Here is a 26,719-nt window from a genome sequence, read left to right as displayed (position 1 = left end):
CGTATCCATAGAATATATATATCAGTGATACGATCGCGCTCGTTTCTTTTCCCACCAAAATACCCACTAGAGACAGAAACTGATACCCCGAATTACAACCCAGAATATTGCCCTCTCACTCTTGTGTTCTCTTCACTGGTTCTTAAGAGAACACGCAGACTATTTGTATAAGTCTATGTTCGAAACGTAGTTCCTTCACATCAGTGAGTTCCTTCGGAGAGCGAAAAAGATTAGTGACATCGATACTTGGCGCATGCGTTAGAAAGGAAGACTTTCGCAGGCGCCACCTTGTGAGACAGTCCTATCGCAGAAGTTATTTCGAGTAGTTCTTCGGTGGTTGTGTTAGTCCGGTTTTCCCGTGATTTTTTCCGATTTCAAAGGATCCCGGTTACTGCTACTCCGTTAAAAAGAGTGAGTATCGGACTCCAAGTACGCGGACTTTTATTCTCACGTTGCATTCGTTAGTTAGTACGTTGATCTGACTGTAAAATATACTGCAACCAGACGTGACAGGTTCTAGCAAAATGGCCGTGCACGATTTACAACAAACGGTTGTTCCGCGTTCGCCCGATGATCTTCTAGCAGCGCTTTCTGACCGACGTGACATTGCCTGACAGTGTACACTCGATCAAATACTGATTAAGATACCGGTTGATGATTTTCGGCCAGTCATCCAAGCATGTTCCACACATATTCAACATACATGTTGCACGTCACTTCGAATTGATTTTTTCGCGAATGACCGTTTGCGTCGTGCGGTGGTACAACCGCTTTGCCGCAACTCGCGAGCCAGCCTACTTAAACGTTTGTACCGAATTTCAGTTTTTTCTCCAGTCTCGAGCATTATCTTATCTGTCAGCTACCAAACAATGAGAAATGATCAGATTACATCTTTTGACAGACGTTGTTTGTGCGAGTTGCTGTCGACTCAGCGATCAGCTGTCGAGTCTGTCAGCGAACTGAATTCCTTCTGATGTTCTTATATCTTTGGAATGTTATAACATGGATTATTTCATCAGTCCTCATCGCGGGCTTATATCTCTTAAGGTTACGCGAATTTTTTCATGAAAATTAGCATTGTTGTCAAACGAGTCTTGAATTCGTCCTATTCGTACGCGCGTAAACGAGTCACGGTAATGTTTGAAGCAGTGAACGATTTCGATCAACTCGTTGTGCCAACATGTAAGGAGATTAGAGTCTAGAGAAGCGAAGCCACAGGTAGATTCACGGTGCACGGGGTCGAGAAGGCCAAGAGTCGCTCACCCGTACTGATGATCCCGGAAATAGTCGTTGCAAAAATTCATTGGTCATTAATATCACATACAAATGCGCCTTAGCAAAATCGCGAATTAGAAAGCAACTCGATGGTTTAATCATTACCGTCTGAAATAATATCTGTGTTTTCCTTCATGTTTTTCTGTGAAAATTTTCTACGAGTTTGAGTTTCTTCCTTTTATTAAACATGGTTTTCTACTCAGAGATATAATTCCATCGAATTATATCTACATTTAACTCAATTCGTAATAAAACACTTTCGAAAAGTGGGGTTGTATCTAGTCGAAGTGGCGTCAATACAGGACATATCAATACCATTGTTGATGTTATTAAAAGAGATTTCGTTGATTGATTGAACAATTCTATTATGAGTTTTTCTAGTGTATATTAACGTGACTGGCTGTAGGGAATTAAAGCAGGGCGTGATGAATATTTGAATGCACCGTAAGGTGAAATACACGGCAACGAGGGTGGGCGGACAGCCGGTTTATCGATTACGGCGCATCGCGCCGATAAGCATCGTCATAAAGCGTCGCGACGACGCAGCGCGCTTTCTCGATTGTCAAGGTCCTTCCTTTTAAAGTATTTGTTCCCACGACACGTTTCTTTGCGTACGAAAGACGATCAAGAAGATTGTTTGAAGAGAGCGTTTTTTGATCGTTAGGTCAGACTCGAACATTACCGGGGAAAGATGGCTGCTCTCGATTCGTTCATTCTAATTGGCTGATTTCGTTTCGTATTCGCCAATTACAGTAGACTTTTGTGACCGCCGTTCAATCATCGTCGTCCAGTTGCGTTCCTGTTTATTTGGTCGTGACCCGCGTGTTTTGCCAAATGTTATGTCATTCCACGGATCGCATCGCGAGGGTGGGTTTGGCAGGGGCTAAGGAATATAATCAATATTCTGGTCCTTGCTGTTTCTAGCTGAATAAAGTGTTGCAATACCATCGAAAACTTTCGTTACAAATAAAATTTCACAATTTCAGTCTTTTATATAGATGATTATGTTTTATTTAAGGTATTAATTAAGAAAATTTAGTGATGCAAAGTGGACAATATATGGATGTGTTGATATTTACAAATGTTGTTTACAAATACTACGTTTAAGTATTAACTATGCGATCAGTATAGTTATACAGAAATACCGTACGTATTTAATTCTTTTTCTCTTTTTCTTTGATTTTGTGTAGTGTTCATATAAAATTATTTGACATAAATATTTATCGCATTGTTAAGATTATTAGTTGGGTTAGAATACAACTTCTCAAGGAAAATAAGTACTTTTATTCTTTGGATAATGTCTGATTTATAATATAAAATAAAGATTTTGAAATGGAAATTTTCTAAAAAACTGAAATTACAATTGTGTGCAAAAATCTTCTACATTGTTGTTAAGTTTAATGTTCCTGATAGTGAAGATAAAAAAAATGAACGAAGTTTCTTATCGAATCACCTCCTGTTCTACCATCCTGGAAAGTAAAATAAATTATGAGAGTTAGGAGCATGTTATTGTTCCGATTAAGGATTTCAGGACAAACCGCTCTCACACATTCGTCTGAGTTTCCTTTCATGCTCGTGTATTTCCTTTCTTTTTTATTTTTTTTATTAAATAAGAAAATAACTGTTACGCTGGAAGTATTTTAAACGGTAAAGCCTAGTTAAAAAGTAACTTTTGTAGGAATACAAAAAATTATATTATCTTATCGTTTTTTCTCTGAGAAATGGAAATCATATTTGCTCTTCTTTCATTTTTTGTTATTTAATTTATGTAATTGTTAGCAATATTCGTCTTTTCTGGTAACAACTGTCAATTATCGTTTTGAAATGTTATCTCTTTTCCCATAAAATCGATTTAAAAACAAAGTATTATTTAATTTTAATCGATCGATTGACCGAGAGGAGGAGATATTGGATTATGATGTTGAAGTATCATTTGCGATTGAGGAATGACAGCACGTGGCAAGATTGTTATGCACGTGAGATCTTTTTTAGACGCAGTAACTGTAGTTGTTGAACAAAATGGATGTCTATTTATTTAGAATTGCACATTTTACTTGTAGATTTCACTAGTTAATTATACTCGTAACAAAGAACGAATTAAGAGTCTCTATAATTACAAATTTGAATCCTTATGTTGTCAACATTGATTATTTCCCAATCAAAATAATCTATATAAAAGGAGATCCCGATAAAATTAAGAAAAAGGAAACAGAATTTTATAAAGAAAAATAATCTTATAAATTAAGTGGTCTAAGACAAATATAAAAAGGAAACTTTATTACTTTCTCTTGGAATGTAATTTCATTTTAGTCTTTAGCATTCAACGAAAGAATTACTATAATTCTTCTATAAAAGTTAGATACTGTATATCTCAGTCCAATAGACAATTGTTTAATAACAATCTTTGATTCTAGAATATAATGATTGTAATCAAAATTTATAATTTTCAACGTACTCTATTTCCTTAAACATGAAACTGTGTTAAAAATTAAACTGTCTATTTCCTATTGTAGGCGATGTCGATGGCTGAGTATTAAAGCAACCAGGAGCTGACTGGAGAAAAATCTAGTCGCGCTCATTTGAATCACTGTTGAGTATCAGCCAGTAAACACACGCAAGGATCATGAAAATGGTGCTGTCTCAACGTCAGAGGGAGGAGTTGTAAGTTCCAAATTTTCTCATTTATTAAAACCACTAGAAAATCTGTTTATATTACGTTACTCTGACTACGTTATTCTGATAACGTTATTCTGATTATATAGAATCAAATAGATCAGATAGAAGAATATCATTTATCTCTACTCGTCTGGGAAGGAGACAGTTCATATAACCGTTCATATAATAGGAATTCATCGACTCTCCACGCTTCCTACGATTTTTTATTCAAATAAGTAGAACTTCATACTCAGATGCGTAGATTTAATCGACAGGTATTCAATTGACCGAGTATTTACTAATTACAATTTCGTTTCAATAAACGAAGTTCAGATGAATTGATTTCTGGCTGTTATTATTTAAAAATTCTTTAAATTAACGAGTGTAATTACAAATATTGTATAAAAAGCAACATCGTTTCTTTTGAAACGAAGTCACCTTCTTTAGAAAATAATTTATTTTTGAAATAATTATTAAACATAATTTACATCTTATAAACATCATATTTATCTTTTGTATATCTACTTATATTTAGAATTTTTTATTTTGTATATTGAAACTTCAAAATTTCTTACATAATAGCTTTTATGTTTTTATTCTTTTCTTTTCTTGATAGCATAGTATTAAAATGTAATCGAAAATATGCATAGGAAGAAATTTGTTGAAATTTGTTGAATCAATCCTTACAAGATCTTAAATTATTATTATAATTCTGACAGTTCTTGCAATTGAAACGGGATCGAAATTGAACAGTAAAGATGTATTGTTATTGCAAAACATCAACAGGAAAGGAGCACGCTGCGTGAAATTTTTATCGCGCGATTATAGCCGGAGCATGTTTTGTAACACGCAATGCATACTAATTAGTAATGAAGGAGCACTAGCGATGGGTTAGAATATTCTGATAATGAGAGAGATGAGAACGTTTGTTCGATTTTGGGTAACCCTTATCCTTAGAACTAGTTTAGCAAATCGGTTGGAAACCACGATAAATCAATTTATGAAAGACTAAACAGTAGTTGTAGGATTGGAAAGTGTTGAAAAATTCTTGTTTGGATTCAAACACTTTTCCAAATATATGAGGAATTTGATAAAAGCGAATCTAAATGTTTTAATTGTATATAGTGTTAAATGTTTAATTCTGCATTTTAATAATCTTGCATGAATAGAAGTAGATTTAAGAATGTATGTTAATAATTTCGAGATGTACATCAATTATTTAGAAATATTTAAATTAAACTTTATAAAATATTTCATTCTGTGTAATATATTCATAACAATTAAAATAAAGCTTTAGATAGGTAGATACTTTAAAACATTTGTTTAGACATAGCTTTTATCTTAATAAATCTACAACTTTTCACTTTACTTTTTTTATGAAAGGAAGTTGTTCAGCGATATACATTTTATTTTAACGAATATATGGATAACAATAAGTCGATCGAGATAAAATGGGCAAAAAATAATATGTTACGAACACTTGTTTGCAAATGAAAGTACATACTATTTACTGAAAGAAACTAAGGTTCGGTAAAGTATACGTGTTACGTGTTTCTAGTAAGAATTGTTGTAAGATTTATATGGTAGTAATAACACAGGCAACGCACCAACATGTCAATTGTTACGCACATGTAAGGCGTGCATAATGAGTAGAATCACCGCGAGAACAGGAAAAGATGAAAGGGATTGCAACGTAACGAAATTTTATCCAGTAAGGTCGCATTAATCTCAGTTGAATACGCGAGAACAAAAGACCCTATTGCGTACTAGCCACTTTCCTTTTCTTTCATTTTTATGGTGATATAATTTAGGGATTGGATTCAAAACATTACGAATATCGAAATCTGAGATCACTCTGTAAGTATTGCGAAACGTATAACATTTAAGATATCACTAATAAGTACAATTAAAAATGAGACGAATAAAATACGTCATGTGACGTACAAAAATAGCAATGGCAGACGACGGTATTGATTTCATCTTCGTTAAGAATAATCAATTAATTAAGATGATAGGATATTTGGGAGGAAATTAGATTATATTATATATAGCGATGTTTTCAGAAAGAAATGTAGTCTGTTAAAAGTATCTTGATAAATTTGTTTCATGAATTTTGATGGAACCATGATGGCTTTTAGGTAATGCATTTTTTAAGAGTGAGATGATGTATTACTCTTAATATTTTAGTATGATTTTGATGAGAAAGATGGTGATAACAGAGTGATGATGATAACTTAAAAATGTTTTCGTATTTCTTTTCGAGTGCTTGTAAAATGTTAATAATCATACATATTTACCATAGTCTTGTTTCTCTTAATATTATGAATTCTTGGAGAAGAATTTTGAAAAATTTAGTGGCTCCACCTTAATTTTATAGAAGTTTAATTAGCTAATGAGCTTTCGTTTGAACAGCGATTGTAAATATCAGAAAAGTGAATGTCCTTAAGTAGCTAACAGCTACTTAAAGCTTCTCTCATTTTGAAAAACAGGCGTGTTTCGTAAAAATATACAGTGGAACGTATGACGAAATAATTCTAGCGAAGTTGGTAGAAAAACTGAGATAATACGGAGCTCTTATGAAATTATATAATTTTCATATAAACGTTGGATTAAACTGCATTTGCATATACCTTTCTAGCTATAGCATCACATGCTAATCATTGGAATTAAGCACGATTAGTTTTATTCTTATCTTGAAATGTCTTAATCCAACGGTTGGAAATTTATATCGAGAAAACTAAATATACAGATTAAATAAGTGAAACCCAAGTAAATATGTAAAATGATAAATTGTTTTAGAATTTGAAAATCTAGAAAAAGACAACTTATTAAATATTTATCTCTATCCGTAATTGAAAAAAGTAGTTTTTTTAAAAGATATTTACTTTTCACTTTGTTTTCAAAATTCTTAATCGACGAATTTTGAGTTAATTATCGAACTTGCAGTAGATATACACGTGAGAAATTATATCGAACATATAACGATAAAAATAATAATAATGCCAATGGAGTAACGCGAATAATAATTACTGATGGACGAATAAGTAAATTAAAATGTTTATTGTACCTGTGTATTTTCTGTATTTCGATGTACATACGGAAATCAAATATGATGACTGTGTAATGATTTATTCCGTATAATACGTTTTCATTCGATTCCCGCGAAATGATCTGTAAACATAAATCTGACTCAGGTTCTTCGGGTACATGAATTAACCAGTGTCATCAATCATGAATCACTATACCTCGTATTTCGAAATGGGATAGCAAATGGAATAGAAAGAAACGAGCTCACGATAAAAGAGAAACGCAGCGAAACTACCGTTTTAAACAAATATTTCTGAAGAAATATATTTATCTTTCTCGAAAATGCAAGCTTGCTAAAGATCAAACGAACATAACACACTTCCATGTTGTGTTTCAACGAGAAAACGTTTTTACGCCCTGTGGAAGTATTGTGAAATAATTTTGTAAATGGAAGCAAGTTACTTCAATGAAAAATATCGAGGAGGTTTCGTAAATATTTTCTGAGAAGTTAATCTTAAAATAAATTGATTCAATAAAGAAATTGATTAATGTTTAGCCAATTTCAATGCGTAAAATAAGAGTAAACGTTGCATATATATCATGAAGTTAATGTTACTTTCAATCGGAATGTTTTACCTGTCATAATGACTTCATACGTAGTCGATACGATAGCCACAGTGTATAAAAGTGTCATTCATGAACGTGTGATGAGGCATGTAATATTTTTAAAATAATGAGTCTGTTTCAAAATTTTTATAAATCCATCTTTTTTCCAATGATAAAAAAGTAAAGGAGAGAATCAAATTAAGGGAACGTTGGCAAAAAATTCAGATATCTATATCTGTTTCAAAATTAATGACACTCGTGACAAATTTCTCTGGCTCGAAGATTTTTCTCACCAAATGATGATTAATTTTACACTGCGCGCATCAAATTCTTTTTATGTTTCTCATTCAGTTGTCATTACATATTTCGTATATATTGTTCGAAATATTAAGTGTCGTATATCATCATTCGATTCGCTGGAACCTTCAGTCTTCCGAAGCCTTACAATTTCAAATACTTCCTCTGAAGCTATTCATCTCGCTCCTTTTTCAGTATATCATCATTTTATTCATATACATCTTTCAAAAACTTATACGAATCTCGTTAAAAATGTACGAACTCACGTGTATATACTTTACGACATTCCTTCAGCTATCGCCACTTTATATTCCATTTGCTTATTTTCTTGATGAATGAAAGAGCGAAAACTATCGTCGAACTGAAAGTGATTTTTATCGTGTCTGCACGAAACCTTATAACTATCCTCAAGCGATCAATTAATCGGGTTCGTTTGAAACGAAGGGACTGAAATTAGCATGGCAAAAATCAATAAGTCAGCGTGACGAAAAACTGTGCGTTTCTATAATTTTCTCCTTGAAGGGGGACTGACGGTCGCGGTCGGTTGTCGCGTCGGGAGCCAAGGGTTGTCGGTGTTCGCGATACAACCCCTCGCCCACTCTTTGCGATGTTATTAATGGGAAAACGGGACAACATCGATCGCGGTGTCGATCGATGCCGACTAATTCCGGTGACGTCAAATCGGTCGTGGATCGGCGCGTGTCGTGCACGGCAGCTGGCGCAGGAGAGGGCGTCTCTTGAGCACGCGCGAATAGCGGGATCGATAACGCGTCGAACCGGTGGACGACGGCTGCCAGCCTGACCCGGGAGAGAAAGAAACGGACGAGCGGGGAAATGCAGAACGACGCAGTCTGATATCCGTTAATAAAGAATAGATTGATACAGTTTGAATTGATACGATCAAACAGTTTGTTTAGGAAATTTTTTGAAACAGGTGCTTCTGGATAGATCGCGGATGCTTATGCGAACTTACATTTTTATCCTGGTTAATGAAACGGATCTATGCAAAAATTTATTTTGTGCACTTAAATACCAGTATATATATATTTTATGCCTTTTTAAAAGTTTCCTATAAATAGATGAGGTTTAGTTGGCGAGGAAATGATAAAATAAAATGGTCGGAAGTGCAAAAGGATGCGGTTGATATTCACGGACAAAAAACGAATTGGTTATGCATAGATGCAGTTGGTCTAGGAAATTTTCTAAATACTTATTAATTGTTTTTTCTCCGTGAAACTGCTAATAAGGTGATCAGAAATGCAAAAGGACGTGGCTGATATTCGCGGACAAAAAACGAATTGGTTACGCATAGTTGGCTAGGAAACTTTTCAAATAGTTATTAATTTCCCTTTTTTTTTGGGGGGGGGGCAACTGTTAATAAAGTGGTTAGAAATGAAAACTGACGCTGCTGATATTCGCCGGCAAAAAACGAATCGATTATGCATAAATGCAATTTGTCTAGGAAATTTCTGAAACCTTTTTTTCCTTTGTATTTTACGAGGGAACGTTACATAGTAAAGTGATCTGTAAGATTGATGCGTGTGGTTTTAGCTGAAGTGAAATGTTTGAAGCAGGGCGATTCATCAACTAATAGTTATTAGTAAATTGACAAGTTATATTAGCGTCAAAAAAGGAAACAAAAATAATAGTGTTGATTTGGCCTAATATGTTACAACTAGAAAGAGTGAAATGGCATAGGTTCGTAAGGAATTAAGCGAATTTACTCTCTTGTTATTATTTTTAAAGAAAGCAACTTCCTACTGTCGCTTGTGTGTTATTAATTGCGTCTCTCAGGAGGCACACTGATCGATACCATAAATTGAAATAGCAGAGGAGAAGGATGAAACTACAAGAATTTTCAATTCTTCATATCATTCTCTTGTAATAAATAACTTTAAGGAAGTAATATCGTCTATTTTTGTGGAGAAATTCAATGCTAATCATATAGTGGGATAAAAATGAAAGTGTAATTGATCAGTTTGACTGCTGAGAAGCTCAATTATCAACTAGATTCCCTCCTATTCATTTGATTGAACGCCTACAGGTATACATTTTTCTGTTCTCGGAGGTGAAAATACTTCTGATCGTGAGAGGATTTAGATAGCGGTGACTAAGCATCTAAACACTATTCCACAAGAAAATTTTCCTATTCTCTTTCGCACATTTCTGGAACAATACAAGACGCGTGTAAAGCGAAAAAGGGATTACATTGTAGTTTAACGAATACATTTTTCTCCATACCTATTTAAAGCTTTATTTTTTTATTTAATTATTCGTTCGTGCAAATTGCATGTCATTATATTATTTGAAACTATTATGTAAATAGCTTAGATTTCGCAAGACTGTGGAAGAAAAGTGAATCACGAACGAAGATCATGGTTTTACAATTAACAGGCTGAAAACATGGTTGTGGGGATTAAGTAGGTCAGAATGTAGAATCGAAGCATGATATAATATGCAGGGAATGTGTTGCATGCAATGAATGTTATAATTTCTATTGCGAAATAAATTTTTCTCAGTCTTACATCATCAGTGGACGATAAAGAATGACATATTTTTTTTTTAAATTATTAATTTCGAGAAGTCTGCAAAAATGATAAAACAATATATTTATGGGGGAGTGTCATGAATATTGAATAAAATTACTATTTAAAATAAAATTTAAAAGAGCGCCATTGTAATTCAAAATTGTTGTGAAGCAAAACCTAAGAGTTATATTAATCGCGGAAGAAAAAGATGTTTTCGTTGCCAAATAGTTGAGTAATAATTTTCTACGTCAAATCTTCTATTTCCTGAAAAATGTTCTTTTTTTAGTTGCGTCACTCCTCTAGCAAAGCATACGGTAGAAATTGAGCGTTCAATACCGTATAATACGAGTAGGAACGTATTTGAATTTGCTTCGGTATTTATCATCAATTATATTAGTTGCTGTAAATATTTATATGTACACTAGCCTAACCTGATAATTCACATAATTTATTTACATGAATATTCGAGTTATTGATCTCATCATACTTAAAATCTGCCAGTAAATAAATTATATTATTAAATTTCACAAGTTAGAAACGTCATTTGCGACAACGTAGTTATTTGATAATGAGATATACCTATTGATAGTTGATTATAGCTTTTCAACGCACAGACTCGTAATGGACAGGTGCGTTGTGAAAGAACTTTCTTAACGGCATATATGGAGGTAGTAAAAAACTTTATTGAAAGCCAAAACGATATTTACAGCAGGTATTGCGAAAGAGATATAGAAGAACAATGCATCGAATGAATGGTACGCACTGTGGGAAAGTTATGTTAAAATAATATCGACACTTTGAAGAACGATGGTCTAAAAATAAAAATGATAGAATGTTTGAGGTAGTGTGTTGATTATGAGTACAAAATTCTCAAGTATCTTCCTCGTTAACATATGAATTGAGACTCTTTCAGCTGCTATTCTATTAGGAATCCATTGACAAATGAACAGTGACGAGTATTATTTATAAAAATTATGTAACTAGACAAATTTTCTTTAACAGATGGTAAATATGAATATCGTTTGTCTTAATTAAATTATTTGTAATAAATATATATTCTTATCATAAACACTTTTAATTTTATGCAAATAAACTATTTTAAATTCTAACAAGATGACGCGAAACCGAAATGATTTCATTTGATTTATTTTTATCTAGCTTAGATATACATATTATTTATATATACGATTAGTATGTTAGACAAAGGAGGTCGTTCTATTAATTGTAGTCTTTAGTTTTGCTCTAAGGGATTAATTAAAAAATTTAAGGTATTTAAAAATATTTTATATTACTGAAAAATGTTGATAATACTAGAAAATATACGTTGTAATAAACGAACGAATACAACGAACGTTAGCATACTAATTTTATGAATTTATGCGAGAACATGATTATATGTTTCTCTGATACTGTGAACTTGAACTTGGGATACTTCACTCAATGAATCTATTACCTTAGTTAGATCGAGTTGTGGTACTTAGAGCGAATTAATTTTCTTTCACTATCAGCAAACATATTCGCGTCAGTTGATTAGGTTTACTAATTTCGCTGCGTATGTAAAATTCTGCAAAATATTACGATTGCAAAGGAATCCTTTTCCTGTTTTCGTTTATTTCAAAATCCTTTCGTTAAAGTTAAATTATGTTAAAATATTTAAATTAATATACAAAATGATTGTTGCGTAGAATGAAAATCTTAAATTCTAAATCACTTTGATCACTCTGATAGTTAGATAGCGTTACTGATAGGTAGTGTTAAGAAAACTGACATTAAACCGTTAAGACATTCAAAATACCTAAAAATGACGTGAATTTTGTTAATAGAAAATTACAACGTCAGGAAAATATCAGGAATTTCAAAAGAAATGAAAAAATTGTATGTAAATATACATGAGCCAAGTTGAATTCATGCTGCAGATAAATTTCTTAACTGGATAATAGCTCCAATTATGGAACGATAAAAGTCCTGGTTAATAGACAAAACGAAGAAGAAATAATCAAACTGTCCTTTAATTTACATAAATTCTACTACCTGATAGCATTATAATTTTACAAATTATAACAGGAACGTTTTCGGAGTAGATCTCCGGAAGTTTGAATGACTAAACAGATGCGTCATTATATTAAAGTGCAATAGGATCTTTGGAAGGAATATATAAGACCTGAGGGCGGCAAAGGGTTTCATTGATCATCGCAGGTGGCCACTTAGAGAGTATATCTACCTCTTACGAGGCTTCGGTGTTTACGATTCGGTGCTCTTTAGAGTCAAGTGAAACTTACGCCTCGTTGTTAAAACGTTCATTGATCCAGTCATGATCGATAACTGAACTTGCTCTTTTTTCTTTCTTATTTTGTTTGTATTTTGTTCGTAAAAATCGTCTAGCCACGAAAACATTGAAATCCGGGAAACAAGGAAATTGCTACCTAGGAATATTTGACGAGCCACCATTGGCTAGCTTTCCTCGCAGGAAACGATCGATTTCAACTCGGAATACTTGATGAAGCAGTTCTTTTTTGTTCGAGTTCAAACCGATCATTAATGCAGAAGTTATGAAACAAAGAAATTAGTGAGCTAATCATAATTGACGCAAACCAATTATTATCACTAGACTGTGGACTTTCATCTAAACTTATATTTTTATGAATGCAATCAAGTAGAGAAATGGAACCTAAGCAATTTGTTTTAACCGCTGAATAGATTTTATAATGAGTAGTATACTTCTATATTTTCTATACTTTTGCATATTATATGTATTCTGTGCATCTTTGCACCTTTAAATTTCACATAGGTGTGTAAAAATGCACAGTCTAATGATAATTGAAACGTTAGCAAGATCAGCAAAATTAATAATTTTTTAATATTTAGTGCATTAAATGTAGGTTCTATAAAGAATTATACAAAAATTTTAATTTATTATAAAAATAATATTTATTATATCATAATTCAATAATTAAAAAATTATTATAAAAATTGCTATAAAAATGTACAATTTTTCTGTGAATTTCAGTATTTGGTGCCTCTTTCATTAATAATTTTAAGTTTAAAAAAATAATAATTATTATTATGTTCTTTGGAATCTCCCCATTTAGTTGTTAAAATAAGAAACGATAGAAACTAACGTTTTGTAGGCTAGTGAAATTTACAACTGAATTGGCAAGTGAAATGGAATTTTCAATTTATTTCTTTAAGTTACGGGTAATTACGATATCGCAATTATGCACACGGTTGAGCACGGTGTTAAAGGGAAATGAGATTCGCTGGATTCCTTAATGAGACAATAGAGGGTAAAAGAACGTGGAAAAAGGTTTTTAACTGCGCTTTAAGTCGTATAGAACACTCGAGTTGAGTATATACACGAAAGTTGGGGAAGATCGGCTTGGCTGCAATGAGACCTAGCAATCGATAAAGCTCCTCCCCTTCGCGTTGGTCAACGTTTCTCCCATTCTGTTTCGTTAACCATGTAAGAAAGTGGAAAATAATAGGGGAGAAGGGTGAAAGTGGTATACAACACGATCGATACGAACCACCGTGTAAAAGGGTTTCAAAAGCATTCATTTTTGAAGAGATGTAACAGAGAATTGCAGTCCCGAGAGACGACTTTTTTAACGACGCGTTCCGCGTTCAGCAAAAAGTTCTGTTTCGTGCTGCACGTTATTACAGTAATAAAAGACAATGATTTTTTTAGTACAAATTTATGTAACATGTTTTATTTTCTATTAATCGAAATCTTTCTCTGATTTTAATAATAACGTTTAGTAACATTTTACTTTAGAATATTTATAAATGTTATTGATAAATAAATTGTTTTTGTATTAACACATAATTTTCTTTTTTAATTGAAAACTTACTTTTTTATATAGCTTTTTATTTTTTATTATAATTTAAAAGTTACATGATTTGTAATAATTAAAATTAAAATGGGCAATATTAATAATATTCACACCCTGATATTCATCATCACAATTATTATTACACGATCTCGGAATTATGTCGGTTTTACACATAAATGAAACATTGTTTATAGTCTTAGTAAAATTAAAAAAAGAATAAAATCACGAGACCAGGTTTAAACTTACATTGATAGCTTTTGAATAGCTCTACGTTCATACTATTGTTACAAAATCTAGATTATTTATTGTATATTCGGCATCTTAAACCTCACCACTTGCTATAAGTATACTGAAATTGCTATAAGTAGTAGGATGGTCGTGACACGAAACAGTGAGTGATTTACAGCAGAAAAGGGTTTTATTCCACTTGATGTGAATTGTTCAATTGAAGAGTTGAAATGATAGTACAGTCAGAACTGAAGACTTCCAATGGAAATAAAATACTTTTTTATGTCTTTTATCTCACTTACATTATTTGTCACTTGCATGTTATTGATTTTTAGTATTTAACATATTTATAAATTCAGAGAAAGAACAAGTGGTAAAGAATATATTTAGTTAAATTTATTCATTTTTTGTTTACACTTAACTGTATTTCGTGACAGTGAAAGACGAATTATTTAAAATGAAGTTCTCTAAAACTGATGTAAGAATTAAAATATATCATTTTAGTATTTATAAATATTTTTACCATGCAGAATTTATACCTCCTTCCACTAAAAATAGCTTTTTTTCTATCTCTTTTATCGCTTACGTCTTTTATCATTTCAACTTCACAATTATTCAAATAACTTCTTAAGAATCTTTGTTTCAACATCTCGCACGCTCTTGTCTAATGCATTATTTATGGAATAGTTACTTCCTCGACTTCTCTTTGTTATCTTATTTAAAGAAAGAGGATTGTTTACGAAAGTAACAGACTCGTTCAACTAGAAAACTTTCGTTGATCGATGCAAGAATCACTTTCTAAAAGCTACCTTGTTATTCCGGCTTATATGGAACTATAATTAAAGAGTTGAAATTTACACGTAAATTATAAGTAGCAAGACGTGCCGATAGATTTTATTGCAGAGAAATTAATCTGCGTTATCTTGCATACTTTTATTTATGTGTGCCCTGTTAAATGTTAATAGCCAATTAATGATACAAACGCGTTGATTATCTGGTAGAACGTATTCCGTGACTACGTTTACTTTATGCATAAGCTTGAAGAAGGCTTCGAGTGTGAATAGAAAATGATTTACAAAGAGCGTTAGAAACAAAGATAATATTCCGTTTTTACTGTAATGGGGTGCCTGGTTAATGTAATTATTGGAGAAAATATTAAGTAAACATGTACATATATCAGTTTTCATGTAATTTGCAATTATTAGATATTATACCATTTCAATTGGTGAAGAAGACGATATTCTTTGTATTTTATTTTAAAGAAAAATTCGTTTATATTGTTGGTTTGCTAGAAGAATGACATAACTAAATTTAGAAAATAGAAAGTGATTAATTACTGAATTATTTAGTTATGGATATTTTTTTTCTCTTACAATTTGGCTAATATCTCTTGGATTTTAATCTTATGACAGCTGATTTTTAATTTCATAATAATAACCACTAGAAAAATTATTTACATCTTTTGTATCACGCTAATGCAGAAGAATCGTAGATTTTATTCAGTCTAATGTGTAGAACCTAGATAAAGATGAACCTTGTATTGTTATTAAATGTACGCGGACTTCACAGTGTATAATTACATTACTTACGTAATTAGAAATACTAACAAATTACTAAATGGTAGATAATATATCACTATTACTCTACCCTATACTTATTCTACTACACTTGGTAATTTATAATTTACAATGAAATATAAGGTTCGTAATTAATTGTACATAACATCAAAATATTTCCAAGCTGTTTAAAATTTAATACAAAGATGCTCCATAATGATTGATGAAATATATGTACAGTGAAAGAGAACTCCCGTCTAAATAAATTAATTAAATTAACCACGCTATTTATATGAAATGAATTGATTTGAGAAGGGCAAAAACAAATTCAGGCGAAGAATCTAAGCAGTAGAACCGCGTACGGATGCAGTTCTCGTGGCGCGTTCCTGCGATGGGAAACCTTATATCTCGAGTACGCGATACCCGTTGACGGGTGTGTTAAGGTAAATGGAAAAAGAAGAGCAAAAGAGAGTGGAAAGGGATCGTCTTCGCATAAAAGAAGATCACATCGGCTGAGCGACCTCCGATCCTTGAAATTCACGCGAGCATAAAACAACCAGAATCGTTTTGTCTGACCTGTTTCGTGCATAGTAATCTTTGACCCACTAAATCGATCGAAAATCGATCAACATTCTTTCTTCTTCCGTATGGCGCATACTGGCCCAAGATCGAAAAACCGAGAGTTTCAGGTCCTCAAATAGTTACAAATTTTTGTACATAAAAATAAATCCTGGTATGTTTATAATAGATTAAAAGCTAGGAAATCAATTTCTTCGCCAAAAACTTTTATAAGTAATTATAGAACTAAAAGATTCATTTTGGTTTTTGCAAATATATAACGTAACTGATTTTTGCGAGAAATAACACGACACATTAAGAAATAGGAAATCTATAAATAAAAAAATTATTATGTCCAAAAGAGTGGTAATCCGGTTCACGGGTGAATAATAAACGAAGTTGTAATTCACTAGCAATATTTATTTCAAAAATATTGGAAAAAATTAAATTTCGAAGCGTTCTTAATAATTTCAAACTTGCTATTGCTACTTGAATTACTTAAGGTAAATTCATTGGAAAATAACTCTAAGGAATCTATAAATAAATAAATCATTTTTGGGTCGTTTAATTCATCTTTCTTAAACCACTGGATTAAATTTCGTTTATGTGGACCAGCGTGCACCGCCTCGAATGACGGTTCAATGAATGCGTTTTCGCTCACCTGCGTAACTTTCTCTGCTCGAGATTAATCGACGGTCGGGTCCTAAAACAGTTGAATAATTAGCGAAATGGCCATGTCCCGATAACTGGAACGAAGAGCAAAGTGGTTCGCGGCGATAGTAATTTATTACGTCTCGTCTCTCGTTTCGATCAAGTGAAAGGTCTCGGTGGATCGTTGAAAGAGAATCGATCGCGCTTTCCGGCTATTTGCTTTGTTTGCCGGCATTTGAACGGTGCGGAACAGAACTCATGGTGATAATTCGCCACGTACTATCACGTGAAGCAGGTGAACAGAGACGAACGACCGACTTCAGGCCTTTCACCCCGGCATAATTCTGCCCGACTTTCAATCTCTTTCCCACGTACTCAACCTGTGCCCCCTATTGTATCGGCCTACGTTGCGAACTGTTGTTAGTGAAATGTCATTATTGAAAACTATAGCTCGACCACTGACCGTGATACGGTGGTTGGCGCATTTGAGGCGTTAAAATACTTCGGAGATATTAATCTAAGCTATATGGAAATGTTGCAAATAGGAATGGAGTCTGGCTGATATTGTATACAGGTAATAAGCATCCTAGAATAGCTATAGCACGGTATGAATACTGTGGGAGCATTTGTATAATAGGATTCCTTTAGAAAATATCTTCGATACAACTCGATCTAAAACTAATTTTTTTTTAATTAAATACGATAAGTTAAAATTAAATTAATAAAGTTAATCTTTCAATTCATCAGTAATATCAGATCAAATTGGATATGAATATTTCCTATATTGGAAAAAGAAAATTTGTCACTGCAAAATTATTGGCTATGGTTAGGATTTTTTTATTTCAAATTAATTTTCTCCGAAATTATAGGCGAATTTAATAGGGATGACAATCTTCTAAAACTGATTTCACGAAGAAATATCGAGCGATGAGGATTTTTCTGTTATCAAATGACAGTGAAACATTTTTGTGAACTGTTTTTCCTGAAATATCTCTATCGTATATTATCATCTCATTTTTATGAATATATCTTCATTTATATTCGTTTACTTTTAATAGCACGAATATGAATCTTTTCTAATATCTTTCAAAATGGAATGTCTATAGTATCTATTACTTTTTGCATTTATGAAACGTGTTTGCTCTCGCATAACACGATTTCCTACAACATGTCTTCGATAAACCATGAAATACGTCTTCGTGCTATAACAGGATTACCTGTACCAGTACAGGTCCAAAGAAGAATAAATTATATACATATACACTACTGCTCAAAAGTTTGGAACTACTTGATAAGATGAGAATGTGAATTTTTTAACAAAAAGAAAAGTACAAATAAGACTGACGATACACCAATATTTCGAACTATTGTATACACTTGTTACTTCATATTTATTTAAAATGATTTATTGTATTAGATCATAGTGGTTCGATTCTTGACAAGATACTGTCGATTCAAAAATTCGAAAAACATTATAGCGAAGTTAATTTACTAATAATTATAAAAGATGTAAGTTAATTTACTATCTAATTACCTGTTATTAATTAGTAAAACGATGATATAATAAAATAACAAAAAGGTTTGATTTAATATTAAGAATAGCGACCTGTATCTATGAAACACTGTGTATTGCGAAGGAGGAGCGACGCGTGTAAGTTCGCAGCGTTATTTCACACGTTGAAGCGACGAAGAAAGTTTGTTTCATGAAATGAGGCTAACGGAGAATGTTCAAGTACCTCTGCTACTTCCGTTAATGCAAAGATCTCATCTTCCTTCATCACGACGGGGATTTCAAAGGCGATAACATTTCATTTGTAAACAAAAACGTGTAATTCAGACACTATACGGATTAACAGATTATTAAATACACATAGAAATCGGTGGTTCAACTTTGATGACTTATATTAGTGACTGAAAGTAGGAAACCTCTTGACATTATTGGTTTACGTAGCAAACAAACACGATAAGATTAAACCTGCGAAGATTAGACTGTGCTCGTTTAACGATTCTAATATCTATTTTATATCATGTTTGGGCCAACAGCACTGCTACTTATTAATATAAATTTTTTGGTACATAAAAAGAAATTCTTTAAATACAGGAGCGACTCACATATTTTTAACGTATTGTTAGTATGTATCATATATTTCGAAATTAATAATATCATACATAGAAAAATTTCTTTCTTAATGTTTATGTAGCAAGAAGTAGGAACCGTAAATTACACGAAAAGGATATACCAATAATTTGCAATTTTTTAAATGAATAAATTAAAATAACGATGTTTCGGAATCCTGAGTACTTTGAATTCTCTTATGAAAAGATATATGTGATACTGCCAACAGTGTTTATTTAAATCATACATTATTTAATTTTTTAAGTGTTGCTTCTTTACGTCAGATATACAGAGTTTAAATATCGATGTACTAACGTATAAGCAACAAGATAGTGCGAAACAAATTGCCTTGCATCGATAATTGCTATACAGGAAAAAGTTGTCACACATGCGGTGTTTAATGAATTATGCTTCCTACTTAAAACTGGTTTTGATTACAAGGTTACACACAATATCAGAGGCGGTTGTTGTTAGCTACCTCCGCAATATGTCATACTAAAATTAATCTGTTATTTCAGAAATAAGGCGATTGCGGACTATCTAAGCACCAATGGCTATCAAGATGCGCTGGAAGCGTTCAAAAAAGAAGCTGATATGCCTGGGGAAGTAGAAAGAAAGTATGGAGGTCTTCTGGAAAAGAAATGGACTTCCGTCATACGCTTGCAGAAGAAGGTAAAAAGATTTTAGAATTTTTTTGCAGTTCTAAAACTGCTAGTTAATAAGTTTTCAAAAGTGGTAAGTAGATTAATAAGTAGATGTAAGAAAGTACATCTAAGAGAAATTACTTGTACAGAGAACAAAGTTTGTAGAGAAGATGTAAATATTTTTTAGCAAATTCTGAATATGTATGAAAGATATTGCAGTACTGGAAGCATTAGTCTTAATATGTATGGAAATATAATTTTCTAAATTTTGTATTCACATTAGAATTTTAACATAAATCCTTAATGTCAAGTTATTCCTTGGGCTAATTTTTGTTAAGATAACTCCTATAAGCTAAAGAGATTATAAGACTATTCACTTTTGCTGAAAGGTACAAAGACAATTTGCAGTATTGCTATAGGTGTTATTGATCTCATGAAATCATCAATTAGTCTTTGTCTATTATTCGTTAACAAGCATTAATTTTAAAATATTGACTTACTATCTTTGAAATTAATTGTTTTTGTTACAAGTAATTGTAATAAATAGGATAAAAGGCGACGCCATAAAATGAATGAGTAAATAGTTACTGAAATATTGTTTCAATGTTCTAGGTAATGGAACTAGAATCTAAACTCTCTGAAGCAGAGAAGGAGTTCATTGAAGGAGCACCGACACGTAGCAAACGGTCACCATCCGAGTGGATACCAAGGCCACCCGAAAAGTACAGTCTTACTGGACACAGAGCTCCCATCAACAGAGTCATTTTCCATCCGGTTTTTAGTCTTATAGTATCTGCCAGCGAAGATGCCACCATTAAGGTAGGATCACTTACTTTTCAAAGTACATAGGAATCGTTGAAACTAAATGGCAGATATTTTGAAACGAGTATGTTTTTAATCTAAGAAACGATAATCATGGTAAACGACTTCGGTATACTCGTTTCGAGTCAAGCCAATTGCTTTCAACTTTTTTCCAGTTGTGTTTCCTCTCTGTAAGTTATCCTCCTTTAGTTTTTACTAAAACTGGTTTTCTCATTTGTGTTAATTTCACTTAGGTGTGGGACTTCGAAAGCGGCGAATTTGAAAGAACATTGAAAGGACACACTGACAGCGTACAGGACGTTTCTTTCGATGTCTCTGGGAAACTGTTAGTCTCATGCAGTGCAGACATGTCTATTAAGTTGTGGGACTTTCACCAGTCATTCGCCTGCGTGAAAACCATGCACGGACATGATCACAGTGTCAGCTCTGTCGCATTTGTGCCACAAGGGGATTTCGTAGTGAGCTCCTCTAGGGATAAGACCATCAAAATATGGGAAGTCGCGACAGGGTATTGTGTTAAAACGTTGGCGGGACACAGAGAGTGGGTACGAATGGCCAGAGTCAGCCCCTGCGGAGAACTAATTGCTAGTTGCTCGAATGACCAAACGGTACGGGTTTGGCATGTTGCAACAAAAGAAACGAAGGTACTTTCATACGATCAAATCGTAAACTTACTTTAGAATCTAAGGTTCATTCCTTACGATATAATTTTACTGTGATTTGTAATTCAAAAGTATGCATTTAGTGTAGGGTTTCTTTTCATTTTAAAACAGAGGATTTTTTTAAATATATTTTCTTATCTATTAATTTGTTGATCGTCGGATAGTATTTTGTATTAGAATCTTTATTACCACAAATGTGTGATAATAAAGCATTATATAACGCAATTAAGTTGATTTTGAGACACTTGGTTACGTACCGTAATTGCTCTGCCAGGTAAAAATTAATCGATTAGTACGAGTAGATTAAAAACGAATATTAGAAACGAGGTACTTTAAATTGAAATCTGATGACAGTAATCTTACGAAGCATTTAAGTGATTTGAATCTTTTTAACGTACATTTCTTGATTTAGGTGGAACTCAGAGACCACGAACACGTAGTGGAATGTATCGCATGGGCACCAGACAGTGCAAGGGCATCGATCAATGCTGCGGCAGGAGCAGACAACAAGGGTGCCCACGAAGGACCTTTCCTCGCATCTGGCTCGCGAGACAAGGTAATTCGTATATGGGACGTCGGTGCCGGTGTTTGTCTCTTTACCCTCTTGGGACACGACAACTGGGTTCGCGGCATCGTCTTCCATCCCGGTGGCAAGTTTATCGTCAGTGCCTCTGACGATAAGACCCTGCGAGTCTGGGACACGCGCAACAAACGGGTAATGAAAACCCTCGAAGCGCACGTCCACTTTTGCACTTCCGTTGGTGAGTATACAATTCGCAAGCGGCCTTCATAGCTTAACAAATCGCATTTACTTGGAAATTTAAGAAGCTACGAAGGTTTACTTAATCATCCAAGAGGTATAGCGGAGTTGCCGATTAAAAAGATTAAGTGATCGTATAACATATTGAATCATTTTTGTTATCTTACGTATGATTAAGTGTTTTGATTACATAAGTTAGGATATTGTTATTGCATCTCAAGTTTCGTTTTGATCAATCTTTTTAATATATTCTGTATTTTATGTTTGAATATAAAATAGTTCATAAAATTTATGTATATATAATAATAATTTATGTATATAAATAGATGCGTATTTTAAATGGTTAATTGAAGCGTAAATTTAGATTACTTTAAGATTACTTTCTCGAAATGTTTACGGTTATCGAAGATTTTTCTAAATAGCATTATATCCTAATTAATATCAAAATAAATTGAATTGCATATCACAATATGGCCTTGATATAATGTGAGTTTATAGATTATTCGATATATACACCACCGGTGTGCTATTTTTACGATACATCGATCGGAACAATTTATACATCAATAACTACTAGTTAAATGATAAATTTTATGAATTTTTATGTTGCCGTTGCTAGAACTTCGAATGTTTTTACTTTTTTAATCCTGAAACATGATTAATATATCGTATTATCTATAGTGGTAAAAATAAAATGAATTGATAATTACGTGAATCTAAAAGCGATAAGCTTTTAATTATCAGTAAAAGTTATTATTTATTTCTCGAAACTGTTGAAACAGTGGCCTACATTTTAATACCAATTTTATTTTAAGCCCAATTTTAAATCTTAATAATATTTATTTATTTAAGTGCTCTGTTTTTTCTAACTTATTCTATATGTGGTGAATTTATTTTGAAATTTCTGTTAATTAGGAAAAAGAATTAAGTTCACAAACTTCGAAGAACTGTTATAGTAATGATAGTCTAGTTAAATAAAAAAAAAAAAACAATTTTTACTTCATATCTTTGACAAAATACCTTATCTCTGAGTAATCATAGTTATGTAATCTCTTACTCAAATATAAATAATTCAACTCTGCCATGATATATCATATTGAAGACACTATATGATAAAATACACTATTTATATATATAACTCCTTAAACTGAAAGAAATATTTTTTCAGTAATCTACATTTATTGATTATTGCATAAATGATTCATAAATTGCAGATTTTCACAAAAGCCATCCTTACGTGGTCACCGGTAGTGTCGATCAAACGGTGAAGATTTGGGAGTGCCGCTAGTCACCAAAACATCAGGGTCTCGTTAAACCTTCGTCGAGGAAGAAAGATTTTGGAAAGAAGGCGAACCATGCGCGTCGAATTCGATGAAAAGGGCCGAGAGAGTAAGCTGCTACAAAAAAAAAGTTATCGTACATACTACTATTATTAATATTAATATTATTATACACACATAAACACGTACGATTAAGAGCTCTTTAATTAATTTATAATAAAGTATAATTAGTAATTATTAATATTACATATACGTTTTACGGTAACGAACTGCACGATTCGAGGAGAGTCGGTCGAAATTAACTTTCTTTCGTGAGGAGGACATTGCCATAATTTCGTCGACGATGAAAAAGAAAAGATGAGAGAAGAAGAAATTCAAGTGTTTCGAATTGACTGACAAAAAATGTACCGACATAACAATGCTGCTTCATCAAAATGATTGGTTTCACAGAAACATTATCCCACTACGAAGCATGTTATAATTGTACATCTGGCTCGTTCGAACGTGTCGTCCTCCTCGATCCATCGACAATGACGAGAATTTCGGCTTGTGTTGCGTCTCTGGAATACAAGAAAAGAACATAGTCTCTCGTTTGCTATGCTGACCTCTCCTCGAGCGTTCTTGACGATGTGACATCGGAAAATGACATCGATACGTATAACAAACAGAGATTCGCGCGCGCGTGCGTATACACGTATTAAAAGAAAAAGCTATAAAGAAAGGTATGCGAGGCGTCATCATTTGTCGTGTACTGTGAGCGTCGATAAAATTGAATCCAGCCTCCGACCGAGTACGTGGCATGTACCTTCGTACAAAAAAGTAAAAAGATACACGATGTAATAATAACAAAGTGCGAATGAACGTGCCAAACGGGCGGACAGATTTCAAGTGATGTTGATAATCCAGTAGCGCCCATTTGGAACGTTTTATTCATACTCCATATTCCGTATGTGTGTACTATTCATACAAGTGGACTATTTCAAATTGTTCCCCTGATAAAAAAAAAAAAAGTTAAACGAACGAACGAACATCTGATATGATCGGCCGAAGGCGTACCTAATGCGGAAGAAATAATATAGTGTATCGATAAAAGAGACGTAGGTTTTCGGCAATGCATGACGTCCAAGCAACGTGCATTATTAACGATAATACTAGAAGCAAGAGACGGCCGAATGGAGCGTGCGATTCGTGAAGAAAATACGAGGAAAATATGTACAAGCATGTATTCGTATGGAAGTACTTGAGCCGCATAATTCGTTGCGTGGGTCCCGAGATACGAGGGGTATTAGTTGTATATTTAGCTCTAAACTACTATTAGCGGTAGTGCAGACGTAACGTAGACAAGAAACACGAGAAAAAAGAAAAGAGAAAAATAGAATCAGGCCACGAGTGTACGATCGATCGGTACAAACACAACACACACCATATATAATATTTACGCAGGTATTCATCGAGACCTCGTATAACAATGCTTAATTGATTAAGGCCGATTTTTCAGACGATATATTCTATTCTCCTCTATTACATTTTTCCTACCATTTTTCCTCCCTCGTCTAAGTAAAAGCCCTGTATCCCCCTGTCCATTTGTCCCCCCCCCCCCAAAAAAAAACCTCTCCAAGAGAGGGAGATATACATATATATACATATATATATATGGTACTAAATTATTTTGATGAACAATAAAAACAAAAGTTCTCATTCAATCGTTTAAGATGGTTCTGCTGTATTACCTGTGTGTTTCGTCGTCGTTCGTGCATCGTTGTTTGCCATTTTTCGATCCATTGATAATAAAAAACCTTGTAGTAATCACAAATACTGGAAATTCTGTTCTTTTGGGAACAACAGTCCCTATTTGTCTACTATAAAACGGATCGGTGAAATTATGGAAATTCTTCCGTAAGGGCAAGACCAATTGTAATATTTTTATTCGAATCAAACAGCCTCGTTCGTCTGTCGATTTGAAACTTCGTTTACTTTTTCTTTCCCCTGACAGAATTTAATGTAGCACTCTTGTACAAAACGATTCTTTGGAATCGGAGCGTGGCGGGATCGCACGTCTACACGTATGGTGTTCTGAAAAGGCTCGCGTGTAAAACCAGAACAGACTTCTTTCTTTCTTGTCAACCGACCGACCTCGTGTACCTCGATTTCGTTCGCGAGGCATGTACGATACTCGCAGGTTCCGTAGAGGCGAGCAATGCGTACGATTTAAGTCACGACTCCGCAAGTACATGCATGTCAGTATTTTACATTTATAATATAGAAAGAGAGAAAAAAAGCTAACACGTACACAAACACGTATACACACTCATGTATATTTATAATATACGATATATATTATACATATATATATATACATACATATATACAAACATACACACATATACATACACAAATATAATACACAAAGAACACAGTGTGTATATATACACACATAAGTATATTATTGTAATTGAGCAGTAAAAACGAAAATACGCGTATCGAACAAGCTAAACTTAACCCAAACACAATTCGATGTTCGGTATTTATACGTAGGATGACGTAATAAAAGTAATGTCGTAGTTGCTTTTCGTAAATTCCGCCGCACTTGCTTTAGTAATTTTTCTCGCTTTTTCTACCCGCCCTTCGAAACAACAACAGAAAAAAAAAAGACGATGCTGACACGTTTAGTAGAGTAAACAATAAAGTGTTGTCATCATTTGTGATATATACGTACACGTCGATGAACTTTCATTAAAAATCCTTGCGTTATGGAATTGGAAACGAAATTTTTAGCGAATTCATAGGAAAATAAGGGGACAAAGAATAAAAGTCTTTTAAGAAACCGCGACGGCGAGTACAATGCTGGCCTACGCCTGTATGGCTCACAAAGAAAGAGCTTATAATAATAAGATCATCAATTACAGTTTTCTTTTATGAATTTAGAATGCAAATGAACAGGTACGTGTGTGGCACATAGTAAAAACTTAGTTACCTTAACAAATATTTTTGTTCTAATAGGATGGCTAGCATATGAGTCAATATTGTAGGATTTATTTCATATTTTTAGTTTTTATGTTTTTATAAGTTTTAATTTCATTGATACGTATTAGTGCAATTTTTGTTCTAATTGTAAGAAGTATAGTTAAATAATTAGCAGAGACCTATTAGTCGAGGAGGTAGGAATATAACAAATGTTCATTTTAATTTGCTAAACTTTTAGAATTGAATTTATTTTAACTGTG

The 26,719-nt window shown here is 33.1% G+C and overlaps 1 protein-coding gene across 2 annotated transcripts; it reads left to right on the top strand.

Annotated features, from left to right (window-relative positions):
• Positions 1-279: 279 nt before the first annotated feature.
• On the top strand, positions 280-26,210 carry LOC132906511 (lissencephaly-1 homolog). Of its 2 annotated transcripts, none has more exons than XM_060958762.1 (7): positions 280-411; positions 3,789-3,936; positions 19,846-19,999; positions 20,584-20,790; positions 21,027-21,437; positions 21,868-22,216; positions 23,430-26,210. In XM_060958762.1, the coding sequence occupies exons 2-7, from the start codon at positions 3,899-3,901 to the stop codon at positions 23,501-23,503; spliced, it is 1,233 nt and encodes a 410-aa protein (XP_060814745.1). In that variant the 5' UTR covers positions 280-411; positions 3,789-3,898; the 3' UTR covers positions 23,504-26,210. The 2 variants fall into 2 exon arrangements, with proteins under 2 accessions (XP_060814745.1, XP_060814746.1); XM_060958763.1 differs by lacking the exon at positions 280-411 and adding an exon at positions 2,213-2,421.
• Positions 26,211-26,719: the final 509 nt, after the last annotated feature.

This window comes from Bombus pascuorum, chromosome 4 (assembly GCF_905332965.1).
Source record: "Bombus pascuorum chromosome 4, iyBomPasc1.1, whole genome shotgun sequence".
In the NCBI taxonomy this organism is placed as follows: Eukaryota; Metazoa; Arthropoda; class Insecta; order Hymenoptera; family Apidae; genus Bombus; species Bombus pascuorum.
Note: the sequence above shows the minus strand (reverse complement) of the source record. Positions and strands in the feature narration are given on the sequence as shown.

What these genes read in the sequence shown, in the direction of transcription:
- LOC132906511 (XM_060958762.1), top strand. Translation starts at nt 3,899, where the DNA reads ATGAAAATGGTGCTGTCTCAACGTCAGAGGGAGGAGTT. An exon ending in CAACGTCAGAGGGAGGAGTT is followed by an intron (nt 3,937 to 19,845) that starts GTAAGTTCCAAA and finishes CTGTTATTTCAG; the next exon opens with AAATAAGGCGATTGCGGACT. An exon ending in TTGCAACAAAAGAAACGAAG is followed by an intron (nt 21,438 to 21,867) that starts GTACTTTCATAC and finishes TTCTTGATTTAG; the next exon opens with GTGGAACTCAGAGACCACGA.